The 15,048-nt window shown below is 43.2% G+C and overlaps 2 protein-coding genes across 3 annotated transcripts in view; one reads left to right on the top strand and one right to left on the bottom strand.

The window, feature by feature from the left end:
* Nucleotides 1-1,505: 1,505 nt before the first annotated feature.
* ccr6b (chemokine (C-C motif) receptor 6b) lies at nt 1,506-3,505 on the top strand. Its single transcript, XM_004082718.3, has one exon. It carries the CDS (start codon nt 1,506-1,508, stop codon nt 2,574-2,576), a length of 1,071 nt encoding a protein of 356 aa, XP_004082766.1. The 3' UTR covers nt 2,577-3,505.
* A 7,824-nt stretch (nt 3,506-11,329) lies between these two features.
* The window catches only part of pxdn (peroxidasin), a 52,937-nt gene continuing 49,218 nt past the window's right edge, over nt 11,330-15,048 (bottom strand). For both annotated transcript variants that reach the window (XM_023951435.2, XM_078940357.1), the window contains exon 23: nt 11,330-13,536. In XM_023951435.2, the coding sequence (XP_023807203.1) occupies nt 13,396-13,536 (141 nt within the window). In that variant the 3' untranslated portion in view covers nt 11,330-13,395. The remainder of the gene's footprint in view (nt 13,537-15,048) is intronic.

Here is a 15,048-nt window from a genome sequence, read left to right as displayed (position 1 = left end):
AAATCCACGTTTTATCACTTAAACTTCCCTGTTGAGCTCATAGTTTAAAACTTAGCTTTAACAAAATAGTTGTTCATTCTGAAAACATAAACCTTCCTCAAAGATTTTCTATGGAACACAATTCTGCCAGAATATTACAGGCGGAGAAATGTGAAGATAGATATTTTCTGTTATTATGTCTGAGAATTGTTCTTTTAAAAAGTCAACGGTTGGAAACTAAGAGGCAGGTTTTATTTTCTCACATGTGCTTTTTTTTCTACCTTGGATGTAAAATCTGTAAAAAGGGGGAAAATGTTGTTTGGTTCTTTTTTTTTCTACTGAAATGTGGGACACATCTAAAAAAACAAGGTATTTTGAAAAAGTTACAGTGACATGAGTGACAGAGGAAGAGGTTCTGAAAAAGGTTTCAGCTGTTCTACCAGATTGTGCGGTTCATGTGTGGATCTGTCCAGCAGTTTATATCTGTTGAATATTTGAATTTCTATTCACAGAATTTGAGATAACGTTGAGGGAAATCTTTTCTCAGCTTTCTGATCTTAATCATTCAGCAAAGTTCTCTTTTAGGTAAAAGAACCGTGTCCTTCAGAGTTCTCAAAGCGTGCAAAAGAGAAAAGCCTCATTCGTATTTGCGGCTTTTGAAATGCTTTCTCATATTATAAGGACTAATGGGTTTTTCCTTGTCAAAGTGTTGAACACGGACCAAATAGAAACAACAGGTGGATTCAGTTTAGGCTTACGCCTGCTTTGTGGATGGAACTTGTTGTGCAGCAGATCATTTGGGAAATATTTGAGCGACAAAAGCAGTTTGATTCCAAAACGCTCTGACTCAACTTCCTGAGAAAATGCTCATCTTTAAGGTGTTTTAAATACCAAAGGGCACCATTGTTGGCTCATTTTTTAACCGCTGGAGATGAAACACGACCTCATTTTCTAAAAACAGAGTCTTGAAGAGCTTTGGAAGCTTTGAAACTCCTCCACTGCTGATCATTTACTGCCGGTCAGCTGTTTTACTTACAGTCTGTCTGCAGGAGTAGCTGCTGTCAATCAGCAATCACGGCTGATAAGAATCATGTCACCATCTTAGATCAAACCAGGTATTTTTGCGCCTGAGGCGAGCATTCAACATTTGTTGTTGGACTGGAATTGGGTCATTTAGTGGGAATTAAACGTCTAAAGTAGAACACTTGTTTTTGTTGCACAAACGGGGTAAAACCCTCAATCAGAGCTGAAATCTCCCTGAAAGTTGTTTAATGAAAAAGGTTTTTGAGAAATGAAAAAATAAATTCATGAATTTATTGAATAGTGTAACAACTTCTGCGGTAAGTAACAAAAATAGTCGAATTGAAAAGTCTGGAAATGTTGTGTTTTGGGCAGCTAAAAACAATTAAAAGTCCATAATTTTGTCATCGTTGTGTTTTCTGTGACGTTTTTGAGCAACTAAAACTTATTTCTGGAAATCGGCGCCTCGTTTACCTGACATCTGCTGTTTCTTTCTCTCCTCAGACATGGAAAATGAGACTTTTTATTTTGAGTCTAATGACTCAGACGAGCTTTGCAACCTCGGCACCGTCCAAGCAGAGGTTGTCACGAAGACGGCCCTCCACGCCATCATCTGTGCCTCCGGCCTCGTGGGCAACCTCCTTGTGATGCTGACCTACTTCTTCTACAAGAGAAGCAAGACCATGACAGATGTGTATCTCTTCAATCTGGCAGTGGCAGACCTGATCTTTGTGGTTGCTCTACCTCTGATAATACTCAACGAGCAGGCTGGTTTTTCACTGGGTGTTGTGGCTTGCAAACTGTTGGAGTCAGCCTACAGCGTCAACTTGTTCAGCGGCACACTGTTGCTCGCTTGCATCAGTGCTGATCGCTATGTGGCCATAGTTCACGCCAGACGCTCGTTTGGTTCGCGCTCCCGCGCGCTGACCTACAGCCGCCTGATCTGCTCAACAATTTGGGTGTCCGCGCTGGTTTTGACTCTGCCAACGTTGATCTTCACTGAACTCTTTGAGGAAAAGGATCCCATCACAGGAACGTCCAGTAGGAAGTGTCAGCTGTCTTTCAACCAGCCTGACACAGCCAAACTGATGAAGGTGTTGGTCCCTGGCTTCCAGATGGCCATAGGCTTCCTGCTGCCCATGCTGGTGATGGGATTCTGCTACTCCTGGATTGCATACACCTTACTGAGAGCTCAGACCCAGAGGCACAAGGCCATCAGGGTCATTGTGGCCGTCGTGGTAGCTTTTTTCGTCTGCCACCTTCCCTACAACATGGCTTTGCTGATCCACACCACATCTCTGTTCAAGGAGAGAAGCTGTGAGGCAGAGCAGATCAAGCTCTACGTCCTGAACGTTTCCAAGAGCGTAGCCTACCTCCACTGCTGCCTCAATCCCATCCTCTACGCCTTTGTTGGGGTGAAATTCAGGAGCCATTTCATGGAGATCACTTCAGACATCTGGTGCTTCAGCAAAAAGTACATCTACTCTGCTCGCTCAACGCGGGGGGGCTCGGATCTGTGCGCCTCGGGGGTGAGGTCATCAGATGTTTCCCATAATATGTCTTCATTCAGTGCATGAAAACCCTCAGCATGCTGTGTTGGTCAGCTGGTATGAAACGGATCCACTGCTATGAACAGACGCCTTCAGAAAGAATGATTGGATTGTTTCTCTGTAATACCCACATTCGAGATTTATTTGATTTTTTTTATATATCAAACAGTTATTTAGAAATAGATTATATATGTCCTGTAAATAGGGGACAGAAGCAAAGCCGTGTGCGTTAAGATGGTCTATCATCACTTAGTGCAAAGATTTCCTTCAGTTTTTGCATTCAATGATACTATCACATATTGAATACTGTATTACTGTACATGTTGGTCCTTGACGGGTGTAAATACGAGCAAAACCATAGAATCACTTTATAAAAAATCACTTAAGGTCTTAGATAGAAAACCAATGTCATTCCATGTTTGTAATAGCTTGAAAAAGTACAAGTTGTTAAGCTTTGAGAATTTAAAAAATTTTAAATTTGCTTGTTTGATGTACAAGGTGTTACATGGACTTGCTCCGTCTCCCATGTCTGACTTTTTTTAAAAAAGGTCTCACAGTGCTCTCAGGACTAGGGCCTCGTCTCGAGGGGACTGTGAGGTTCCATACAGACAAACAGCCTTTGGACAAAATTCTCTTTCTGTAAAGGCCAGTAAACTCTGGAACAGTCTTCCACTGTACATAAGGGAGTGTCAAACATTACAGACCTTCAACACACAGCTCAAGCAGTGGCTGAAAGCAAACCAGTCCTGTAACCACTGACTTTTAACTCTCATAATGTACCACTTTCTTGTGTTCTTATTGTATCTGTGACTCTGTCTTTTGTTTTGTCCTGTTTTATGTTTCCTGCCTAGGGACTATGGATGCAAATTAGCATCATTGCTATAATCCAGCAGATGGTAGATGTTCATTAATGTGCACTGTCCCTATTAAATAAAGCTTAAATAAATAAATAAAAAGTTTCCACTGAGAAGCCAAACGGAGGGACTAGAACAGCTTCCTCTGGCACTTAGATGCTGGACCCTCATAAAGGAGAAAAACCATCATCCTGTCCGCGGTGTCCACGCCTGGACAGGTCTCTGACGGTGGCTGGGTAGGCTGCAGCATTCCCAAGACCCCGACCATGAACAGAGCAGGTTCAGACGGACGGATGATGGATCCACTGTCTGACTCAGTGTTTTGTGAAGGACTGGGGATTGTGCTTGTCAAATGCCGTCCATCCATTGTCAGAACCTGCTGAAGCCTTTTCGAGGCTGGGGGAGCCAACCTAGCTACTGCGGGGTGAAGGCGAAGCCCCCCCTGAATGCCACTCTGTGACAGGGCCACCCACTCACATGCACCCATAGCTCACCTGTGAAGCATGTTTCTGACTGTGGGAGGAAACCAGAGCAAACCCCCACGTGCACGGGGACAACGTGCACACTCCACACAGAAAAGACCAAGCTGAGATTCAAACCACAGTCAGGTGGAAGTGCTAAACACTACCCCACATGAACATCAGAAAATAAACCCTTTAAACTTCTTAATCAGAGAAATGAAAGGCTAAAAAAGGATTGTGGGAAACCTGATCACCTTGTGGCTGTTTTACATTTTCACATCTGCAAAAACCTTTAATGTCCACAACAAATGCAAACCGAAGAGGATTTGGAAACGGTTTCCTTCTTCATTTGGGACACAACCAGAAAACCAAACTACTTGATTCAGTTTTTGTTCATTTTTTCATTCATTCATTTGTGCCGCTGCCCATCAGAGATCCTCCATCACTGTCCATTTCTAAAACTCATTTTTATCCAACATGTGGTTCTATTATTGTAGTGTCTCTAATGTTTTTATCTTGCTATATTTAACCTTCTGTTTTAACGTGTTTTAGTGTTTGTTTTCTTGTATTTCTTGTGGTCCGCACTACTGCTGTTGTGTGAAAGTGCTTTACAAATAAAGTTGAGTTGAATTTTTTCATTTTTCTTGTTTCTGTTCATTTTAGGTTGTTTACTTCCTTCAAAGTGTTTTTTTCTGTTTCATACTTTTATTAAATGATCTGAACTGATCTGATAAACCTGTTTGTTGTCTGTTTCTGACAGTAAGTACAGGTTAGGTAAATAAATCCAATGTAGGACTCCCACATCCGTGTGTTTTGTATGTAACATGTTGTCCATTAGTTCAAGATTCAAGATTTATTGTCATTCCACACATAGTATTTGCAGAGAAATACACAGGTGAGACGAGATGTTGCTTCTGACTAGCATAGAGAGCATACAGAGCAAAGAAGCAAGCAATAATAAAAAATAGCAACAAAATATGATAAATAAGAATAAAATATAATAAAGAAAAATAAAATAGAGACCAGCATTCAGTGTGATTGACTGTAATTGCACATTTCTGAAGTGTCTCAGTAAATTTTGAACTAAATAATTGTCTGAAGATGTTTCTGTTCGATGAGAGACGTTCCTACGATGGGAAGAACAGCAAACCAGAGTCAAACCAGAGTCAAACCAGAGTCAAACCAAAGTCAGCGCTGTGCGTCGTATCATGAATTCTACATACAGGCGAGCGGCAGACAGAAAGGAACTGTGTGAACTTTACACACAATAACCTCACAACAACAACCACAGTAGCAGCAAAAGCAGAAGTGAGCATAGCTGTGAGCTTCAGATTACGGCTTTCATGTCGTCGTGTGTGATCGGCCCACAGATCAAATCCGCTCAACTCTCACCAACACCTACAAGAAAGGCAGAGCCTGTAACTGATGTCTGTGGGGATGAGAATACGTTTACCAAAAAGACGACTGGAGTCAGTTCTCAGGGGACTTTAGAGTTTTAAAGCCTTATGTTTGGACACTGCTTTCCCCCAAACGTGACATGTAAGCTCAACAGCAAAAGAAGTCTCCAAGCTCAGTCAAATCTGCATGAGAGTCATGTGACTCATCTCTCACACGTGAACTCACCTCTGGTTCTGATGTTTCTTTTCTTCATGCTCCTTTTTAACAGATTTTTCTGAACACTTCATAGAATGATCAAAAAAAAATTCTTAACATTTTTGAGTCCACTTCTTCTCAGGGGTGCTCCTCCTAAATCTAAGAAAAGCTTCTAAATGACAGTTTCAGATGCAAACAGTGGACTTCTCTGTCCTTAGTGACAGCTCTGAGGTGTCTTTGTTTGAGGCGGGTCTCTCACAGCTGGTGATGTCATCAGACCCCCAACATGCAACAGACCTTCTTCTTCTTCTTCTTTTCCTTTTAGCTATTCCCTCCAGGGTTTCCACAGCCAATCAGCTTCCTCCGTCTGTCTCCTGCATCCTCTACCAGCAGGTACCTTCATGTCTTCCTTTTCTGCATCCAGAATCATCCTCTCTGGTCTTCCTCTAGACCTCTGGCAGCTCTAGACTCAGCATCCTTCAGTCTCTCCTCTGGACATGTCCCAACCATCTCAGTCTGGCTTTATCTCCAAAACCTCTAACATGTCCTGTCCTTCTGATGTCCTCATTCCTGATCCATCCTGGTCCCTCCCAAAGAGAACCTCAGCATCTTCATCTCTGCCTCCTGTCTTCCTCAGTGTCTCTAGGAAACAACATGGCTGCTCTCACCACACTTTTCTAGACCTTTCCTTTCATTTCAGCTGAAACTCTTTTGCAACACTTTTCTCCACCCATTCCAACCTGCCTGCACTCTTCTTCACTTCTTGTCCACTCTCTCCATTCCTCTGAACTGTTGACCGTAGATCCTTTAAATCCTCCTGCTCCTTCATCTCTTCTCCCTGTTTTATCCATTATTGATTCTTTTAACTTCATGCAGTGTGTGTTTGGACTTACACATGAACAGGGACACAGGCTGTCTCTCAGTGGTGGTTTTTCCTTTGGGCAATGTGGGCGGTCACCCAGGGCGCAATCTTGTCGGGGGGGCTCTGAGCACCCAATACGAAAAAAAGCAAACAAACAAAAACATTGCCCTTTCTTCTCCTGTCAGAGTTTTTGTAGACTAAAACTGCCCACATTTAGCTCCGTCTGTGTAGAATATGCGTATTCTACCGTCATAACATGCAAACGAGCTCTGCTGCCCAGCATCATTGATGTTTCCTTGGACTATAGCGAGGCGGTCTCTACTCCGAGCGGCTGGCTGGGGAACAGACAGAGAGCCGCCGTCTGATGCCGGAGCGGGGCAGCAGACGCTGACCCATCCCACCCAGTCTGGGGGCGGGAGACAGGGAACAATGTGACCATCTCCCTCTCGTGTGTGCATGTGTGTGTGTGTGTGTAAGAGGTGCAATTAAAATTTGGTGGACTGGCCGATACAAACTCCTCTATTCTTCACCAGCAGAATCTGATCATCCAGACGTGTCCACCACAGGGCCCTACATGAGTGTTTCTGTGTATGTTGGTGTTTAGTGTGTAGTTTATGTACTAAATTAAATTTGGTTGGTGCTTCCACCAATGATCTCTACGTTTCTAAAGTGAATGAAGCCTGATGTGGGATTGAGAAGATCCTCAAAGTATTCCTTCCGGTTTCAAAACCCCTCAACCTTAGAATAACCGCTGACTGAAGGTACTCTGGTGCCCCCTGCAGGAAGAGAACAGCAGCAACAGCTCAAAGATGTGAAATGGCTGAAGTTTATGCATGGATTGAAAAACAGGTAAAGGTGTGTTTTGGTAAAGGAGTAAGGATGGAAAGTACATGTCATCACCCTAAGAACACAACTGCTATCATTTTTTCTGATTTTTATTCTTTTAAAGAAAAAAAAGTATATAGGACAATAGATTCAGATTGACTCTATCATCTAATGAAATTATGTCATTAAATGTATAATTTATGCAGTTGTGCTATTAAGTTAACAATATATAAATAGTGTTACTCAGGGAAAGGTGAGGAAACAAAGCCGCTCTGCCATGGACTGTTCCCAGAGTGAAGCCAGTGATCAGATGGATCTGACAAGGATTTCTACGATTAAATAAAGTTTTTAGTCAAAGACATATTCATTGATTTCTGCTATACTTAAGGTTATGATGTCATTCATATCATCATTTGTGGTTGACGATCTGATTCTCGAACCTAAAGTGGATCCAGATCATCTTCATCCAAACTTCCAGCAGTGAGATTAAGACAGAAATTCCTGTTACTGAACAGTGAAGTTTTCCAGATTCTTGGATTTCTTCCAGATCAAGTTTAAATGTAATATGTGTCCAAACAAACAAGTCAATTAGAATGAATGTCAAATCCGTTCAGATGTTAGTTTCCTAAAGTTCACCACTGTTGTTTTTCCACATCCAAAGAATCCAAAGGGAACATTCTTAGAACATTCTAGACACTGGATGGTCACATGACTTTATTCAAAGTCTGTCCACACATTGGACTGGAATGATGGACTGATCCGTGTTAATGACATCACATGTGTGTTGTTGCTGTGATTGGTCGGTTTTACCTTATAGTCAAATAAATCTACAGTACCTCAATCTAGATGGTATTTTCTAATATCAATATAATTGATTTATCTCATTTTGAAAAGATTTATAATAGTATTTGTCAATTCTATAACATCTTGCCTCAGACAGATGGATCTGGTTGGATCGTAGGAATAGAAATCAGTTCATCAATTAATCGATTATTTGTTACACTTTTTAAAGATGAGGCAGTCAACAGTGGAGAAGCAGAAGTGACTGGGACTAGACCAGCAGATCCCTGGTTCAAACTGTTCAACTTCTAACAAGCTGAACACCAAGACTACCAGGACTACCAAAGTCCTGGATCCATCTGAGGTCCACGTTGGTTCGTCTGTTCTAGTCCGTTCTAAGAATGGTCTAGCACAGGCCCAAAGGCCAAAAACCAAAGAGGCCACTGAAATGCTTCATTTCAACACCTTTATAGGAAAGTTAGACTGCAAGAGACTGCAAGGAATCCACCAACCAGCAGAGGGCAGCAGTCACTTTAGCTGCAGACTGTTGGTATTCAGAGGGTCAGGAAAACATTTCAGACTCTGGTTTTTATTGACTTTTTCAGGAGAAAGTCTCATAAAAAGACATTACGTAAAATGAATCTCTCTCCTCTCTTAACATATAGAGTGGGCCACGCCACAGCAGCAGCAGGCTTGGCTGGAGGAAGCCCCCACCTTCATGAACAAAGCCCACACAGACCAGGAAGTCCCACATGTTAAAGGTCCTCCAAAGATCTCTGGAGGGGGGCTCCAGACAGGAAAAAGTCAAAGAGAAACATGATAACTATAATCCTTAAATCAACCGATATATGCCCTGGTTTCTGAAGCCGTTTATCATTTTTATGGCTGTACTCTTTATTCATGTCAGCTTTGTCGTGGTGGCTTAAAACCAAAATGTTATCGGAGCTTAAAAAGACACGATTTCTCCGACTGCCAGGTGGGTTCAAGTTCATGTAATTCAGACATGTGAAAACGAATGTAGAGCAACAAACGTTTTTAAACCCCAGCAGCCTTAAACATCGCTCTCTTGCTCCTAGTTTGGCAGAGTAAACAGGATTTCTTTGTTTTAAGCTTCACCTACAGCCTCTAGCTGTCAGGCTGGTTACTCTGCTCTCCCACTCAGACAATAAACCCATCAGAGTCCTTTCTGCGACCTGAAGACATGTTCTGTACTGAAGAGAACGTTTGTCTAGAAAAGACAAAGCGGTGCCTTTAAAGCTTCTGATTGGAGCTTTTTGGAGTCTTTCAAAGGGCTCCAAATCATTAAACTTGACCTCTTTATTATTAGATTATCTTCTGTAAGGGAAAGAGGTGAGTTCTCTCTTTCTTAGCATGGACGATGTGTGGACTTTTTCTGTTGTAGAAGCTGCAGAGCAAAGTTGTCTTTGCAGTAGAGAGGTCAATGGCAGCAAACACTCTTCTCATGGCTTTGGCCTCCTGCTGAGCGTTTAAAACCATCATTAAGTTCTGCTATGTTGAGTCGCAGCATTTGTTGCCATTAGGACTCCACGCCTTCATCCTCATAGCTTTGGACGTTTTTCAAAAAAAGTCATCTGGACTTCATTCCGCAGGTTTTTGCCGCTTCTCCAAGAGGCTTTCTCGTGGAGAAGCTGTAAAATGTCTTCTTTTTGCTGTACAGCATCCTGGATGAATGAGATTCTTCACAAATGTAGCTGTGGAAATGTCAACGGTGTTCCAGTAACTAAGTTGATCAGGTCATGATTGTGTAGTGAGCGGGAACAGCAGTGCATCATGGGGGTTATGCAGCTGCAGCTTTCTGTCTTCAGCAACCTTTAAACAAATATTCCAATTTATCTTTCCGAATTTGAGATTTCAGTTTTTCTAGAATCCATTCATAACAATCTGTTCACCTTTTTCCATCCATCAATCAAAATTCCTACACAGTCCCAGTTGAGGACGTTCAGGTCTGCCTTGCTCTAAGGTAGCTCTCTCAGTGTCAGAGTGAATTCCCCTATCTGCTCAACCACTGGAAACCTCATTTCCTCCTCTGGGGGATCCGGCGCCTCACATCCCACAGCCAGCACGCAGTCTGGGAGGAGGGGCTTACAGAGGAAGAGATGTGGGGGTCTGGCAGCATGTAGGAGGTGCAGAGGGAGACGGATGGAGACACGGCGTGTGCTGGTGGAGATCAGAACAAAACGTTCCAAGTTATGTGGTCATTTTCAAACCAGCATTGAGCTGGAAGTCAAACATTTCAAAACCTCTGACACTCTGGGCTGATACTAAAGAACAAGGTCATGTGAGCTACATGACATAAACATGGAAACACACTAATTTCACCAGTCTGGGTATAATACTTTGGCCATATTTGAACATCTGGATGGTTCAGAGTAGAAGAAGAATGGAATGTGTGGGAATGAGGTAAGGGTAGATGCACCCCCCCCCCCCCCCTTCATTCACATGGAGTCATATTTCAGTTTTGGAAAACAGGGCAGAAAAAATGCGGGAAGCTCAGACTCCACAGTACGGCTTCAATATAACGGCAAAGAGCAGCCGAGCAGCAGCTGGGGCAACTGTGGCAGTAAAATGCAGGAAGATTTGTTCAGAAAAAAATATGAACTAAGAAAAGCAGGAAAACTGCTTCCTATGGACCCACTCTCCATCTTTTCTGTTCTTTGATTTTCTTGTTGGTCGTTGCTCATTGAAGGTATTTCTATGTCCAAACAAGAGAGATATCTCTATAGGAATGGTTTACTCTTACGAGAAATGGAAAAACAGACCAAATCGATGTCGCATTTTTGTAGTTCCAACGCTGGAGAGACTACGTCTCTCTCTAACCCTCTCCCCACTCCCCCCAGAGGAGATGGGGGAAGTGGCCGGGGAGAGGGAAGTCTGGGCATCTTTGCTTAGACTGCTGCCCCCGCGACCCGGTCCATCCATCCATCATCTGGGACTGGGGCCAGGGGGGTCAGCAGTCTAAGGTAAGATTATAAATAGAAATTCAAACGTTTCAGGATTTTAGTGAAAAAAAAAAAAGGATAAAAAGAAGATGCAATATAATCTGGGAACCGGTCCTGGACAAGAAAACGAATGAATGGATCGATGTAAACAGATTTTAAAAAAATTTTTTATAATCACGACATGGGCCTCTTGTTTTAAATGTTCTTCTTCACTATTTTTGTATAGAAAACAGCTTCAAGTGCTCTAATCTGGTGCAAAGCGTTGCCCTTCATAATAATGTTGGATATAGTCCCCGTTTAAGAATATCAGCAGAATTTAAGCAGAAAATATTTTAGTAAAAAAAAAAAAAGTTTGTTTTCGCTTTCTTATAATATTTGTAACATATTGAAAGTTTAGGCTAAATAATCAGGGATTGAAATATAGTAGAAAATAACAACAAGAAAATACAACATTAAAACATTACCTTTATTGTGAAAAGATTGACACTGTTGGTCAAAATGAGCTTTAACACAAACTGTTGGAGTCCCAAAAGCTGAATGGCTACATTGGCTGCAAACGGAAAACCAGGGTTTGATTCCCAGGGGGCAAAATTAGCTTCATCCAGTGTGGGTCCATGGGCAAGACCCTTCCCACTACTGCCTGGCATGTAGCACGGGGGGTAGTCTGGGTCTTCCTGTGCCGGTCCCCAGCCCGGATAAAATACAGGGGCGAGTCAGGAAGGATATCCGGCGTAAAAACCACCTGTGAGGATCAGTGGAAGCTGGTTGGCTGCGGCGACCCCTGAAGGGATGTGCTGAAAGGTGAACGTCAAATCCTACTTGGTCACAAGTGAACCTTTGAAGTCACAGAAATCTCTAGACTTCAGACCCAACGGATGTTTGCTGAAGGAAGTTTTGTGATAAAACCTGCTGAGGTGAGACGAAGCTAAAGGACCGTTGCAGACGCTATCTCATCTGTTCTGTATCAAGCAGGCACCAACACGCACAAGGCCAAGTCAAGCGTGGCTCTTTATTGTTGGGAGGCATACAACACAGTGCAAACCAATCTTTGGCAAAACTACAACACAACAGTCATGATGGGTATTTCCAACACCGATCACGCTGGGGGTGGAGCCTTTTACTGGCCCTTGGAAATTCTACCAAAAGGAAATGAAAACAGGGATGGCTGAGGAAACTGAAAACAAACAGCAGATGAATCCAAAAGCGGCACAGACTGACTGGATCGGTTTAGCAGAAAAACCTTCTGGCCTGTTTCCTACCGAGAAACCCAAGAACTGGAACATTTGTCCTGACTAACCAGGAGAGAAGATCCAGAAAGGTGAAGGATGCAGGAAAGCTGGACCCAACAGCACTGTGACTCCACAGATCCTGTTGATTTGGGTTGGATGCTCCCTCAGGACATGAAGAGGACAATGCAGAGGAACTCTGACACCCCCGGCACAACCGGGGGCCAAAAAGGAAGACAAACACAAAGCGGGCCAGTGCATGAAGTATGAGTGGTATTTGTCTATATACAGTACATAAGCAGTATGCAGGAGACTACATTCTTCTCCTATTGCAGTCATCAGAGCCTCCTCCCCAAACATCACCCTGGCTCCCCCCCTCTCATATGGCTTCCATTACAGTGGAATGAGGGTCAGAGGGCCGGAGGAGCCTGTTCTCCAACACACGCTCTGCTCAATGACGTCAGGTTCACTGTGGCAGCGGAGCTGGACTCAGAACGCAGAGAAAGAGCAGGTCCACAAACCCCAACCGCCCCCAGAGGAGACCCGGACCGCCGCTGGGGTCACGTGAGCATCCAAACCGTGACAACATGTCTTCTACGTCTGCTAGTTTTGACAAAGCTGGGCAACCAGAGTTTTGGTGTTGGAGGCCGACTATAAAACTGGGATGACGGACGTTTCTTTCACGGCTTTCAGGGAGGGAAAAGAAGAAGAGAGCGCTGTAAAGCCCCGCCTCCCTCCGTCATCAGGAGTTCTCCATCAACACCAGCAGTAATCAGTAGGCGTGTTGCTTTGGTATTGCAAACATTTTTCACATTTTCTTCATACATAAGCATTTTCTAAAAAGGGTCAAAAGTACTTGAACGTGATCTAAAGCACCATGGATGCAAAGATGAATTCAGTCTACCTGTAAAAAGCCTCAGAAGGAGCAAATCTTTCAGATGTGACGCAACAGCAGACATTTACTAAATATGGATTTGTTACCTTACATGAAAAAGATAATACTTTGAAGGTACGTCTTTATATCATAACAAATGAGTATATAGCACCAGTTTTTGGCATCTCTAACCTGAGAATGTGCGACTTCCCTTCCCTGCGTTCTGACGGGATTTGAACGACCATGTTTTCTCTTCTGAGTGCAGCAAACTTCAAAAACACAACCTGTCCTCACAATCCTTAACGTTGTGGAGGAAAATCAGAGGACTCTTGTCTTGGGTCCCCCCAAAGAAGTGTCTGATGAAGGTCTCCCAGAGTTTGCTGGTGGGAAGGGGTGTCTGTCCGTTTGGGGTTATTGTAGCTGGACCTTTGCTTTTGCCTCGTCCGGAGTTGCCTCCTGGGGGCAAACGGGACAGCAGGCCCCTTTTGCTTTGATGGGCTTCCGGCAGGCGACTGGTGGACAGGACTCCACAAAGCAGGTCACCTGGGCGTCCTAAAGGGAGGAGCAGTCAGTTATGCAACCACACAAACAGCACGGCAATGACGCGTGGAGGAACCTTGACAACAGGGCGGTCAGGGACGAGCGCTGATGACTACACATCCTTTTCTTTTGCCTTCGGTACAGATAAGACGTATTTAAGAAGCCCAAATGGGAGAAAAGACTAACCGTCTGAAAAAAAAGGTTTGGAGGCAAAAAACTAAAAACTGTTGAAGTGGGAACGACGATAATCAGTCGCTGCAGAAATGGACGTTTTGGGGCTTTTTTTGTTTTCACAACAGTGACAGAAAAAGCCTGAAGTTGTAATGGTTTTTCTAAAAATGGTCAAATTTTTCAATCATAATTTTCTACTAAAGACAATTTTAAAGCAGCTTTTTCCGTTTATTGAAGTGTAATTTTGTGTAAGTGGATGAAATTCTTTATTAAACTGGGATTTATTTGAAATATGTACTTGTTACTAATATTTAATCTCAACTTCCATTTTCCTCTGAAAATGAATTTGTTTTTTACCCGCCATTATTAGAAACAAACTTTTTTTATTTAGAAAGATCCCTTTGACTAAACACTGGATAGTCAATCAAATCATTTAAATACATCATAACTGTAGGAATTGTGTATTTTGTGCTTTTTTGTTTATTATTCCTATCAACACATCAACTTAATGAGGTCTTAAAAACGAGGCATTTCTTTCTGATTAGATGAATGAGCTCAGATTTCCCAGAAAGAACGTGAACTCTGGACGTCTTTTGGACTCCCACACGTCAGCGAGCGATCTGTTTGAGACTGATGAACTTGATTGGCAGGGACAGCTGGACTTCTGGCATCACTACAACAACCACAGAGCCCAGCAGGCAGACGATTGGTCAGAGGGTTCCATGGGAAGTTTTGCTTTTTCCAAGCGAGCTATAAGTGTTTCCAAAAACCAGCAGATGGGTCCTGAGCGCAGCTCCCCCCCCCCGCCTTTAAAAGACCTGGGTGTGAAAGAAGAGCTGGTACTGAATTTACTACTGGTGTGGTTTTATTGCATGAGTGAGAGAGCTGGTCTCTCGCCTCTTCTCTGCATCAACCATGCTGACATTTACCAGAGACTGCAGCATGACAGAACTTTGAGAGGCACAGAGTTGGGGGGTGGTGGGGGTTCTGCAAAGTTGCAGATGAAGTTGTAGTGTTTAGGAAAAGGTGCAGGAACCTGGAGGGACCGGATCGGAGAAAAGGATCAGAGGATCAGAGGAACGGCCTGGCACACTGTCCAGGGTGAACTCCGGCTTCAGCCAGCAGGAGCTGGCGAGGCTATGGTAACCCAGCGGCCCCAAAAACAAGCAGCTTCAGGAAATGGATGGATGATCAGAGTAAAAACTCAGCTGGGACTGAAGCTTCTTCTGGTTTTTCAGAATGGCCTTTTGCCTCAAGAACAACAACATTCATGCATCTGTCCTTACAAAGTAATACTTCTTGGTTTGATAACTTGCTAAGAAAATTGATTATCTCCCATACACAGTCTAAAGA

Source organism: Oryzias latipes, chromosome 22, assembly GCF_053564925.1.
Source record: "Oryzias latipes strain Hd-rR chromosome 22, Olatipes_Hd-rR_3.1".
NCBI classification, from domain to species: Eukaryota; Metazoa; Chordata; class Actinopteri; order Beloniformes; family Adrianichthyidae; genus Oryzias; species Oryzias latipes.
Note: the sequence above shows the minus strand (reverse complement) of the source record. Positions and strands in the feature narration are given on the sequence as shown.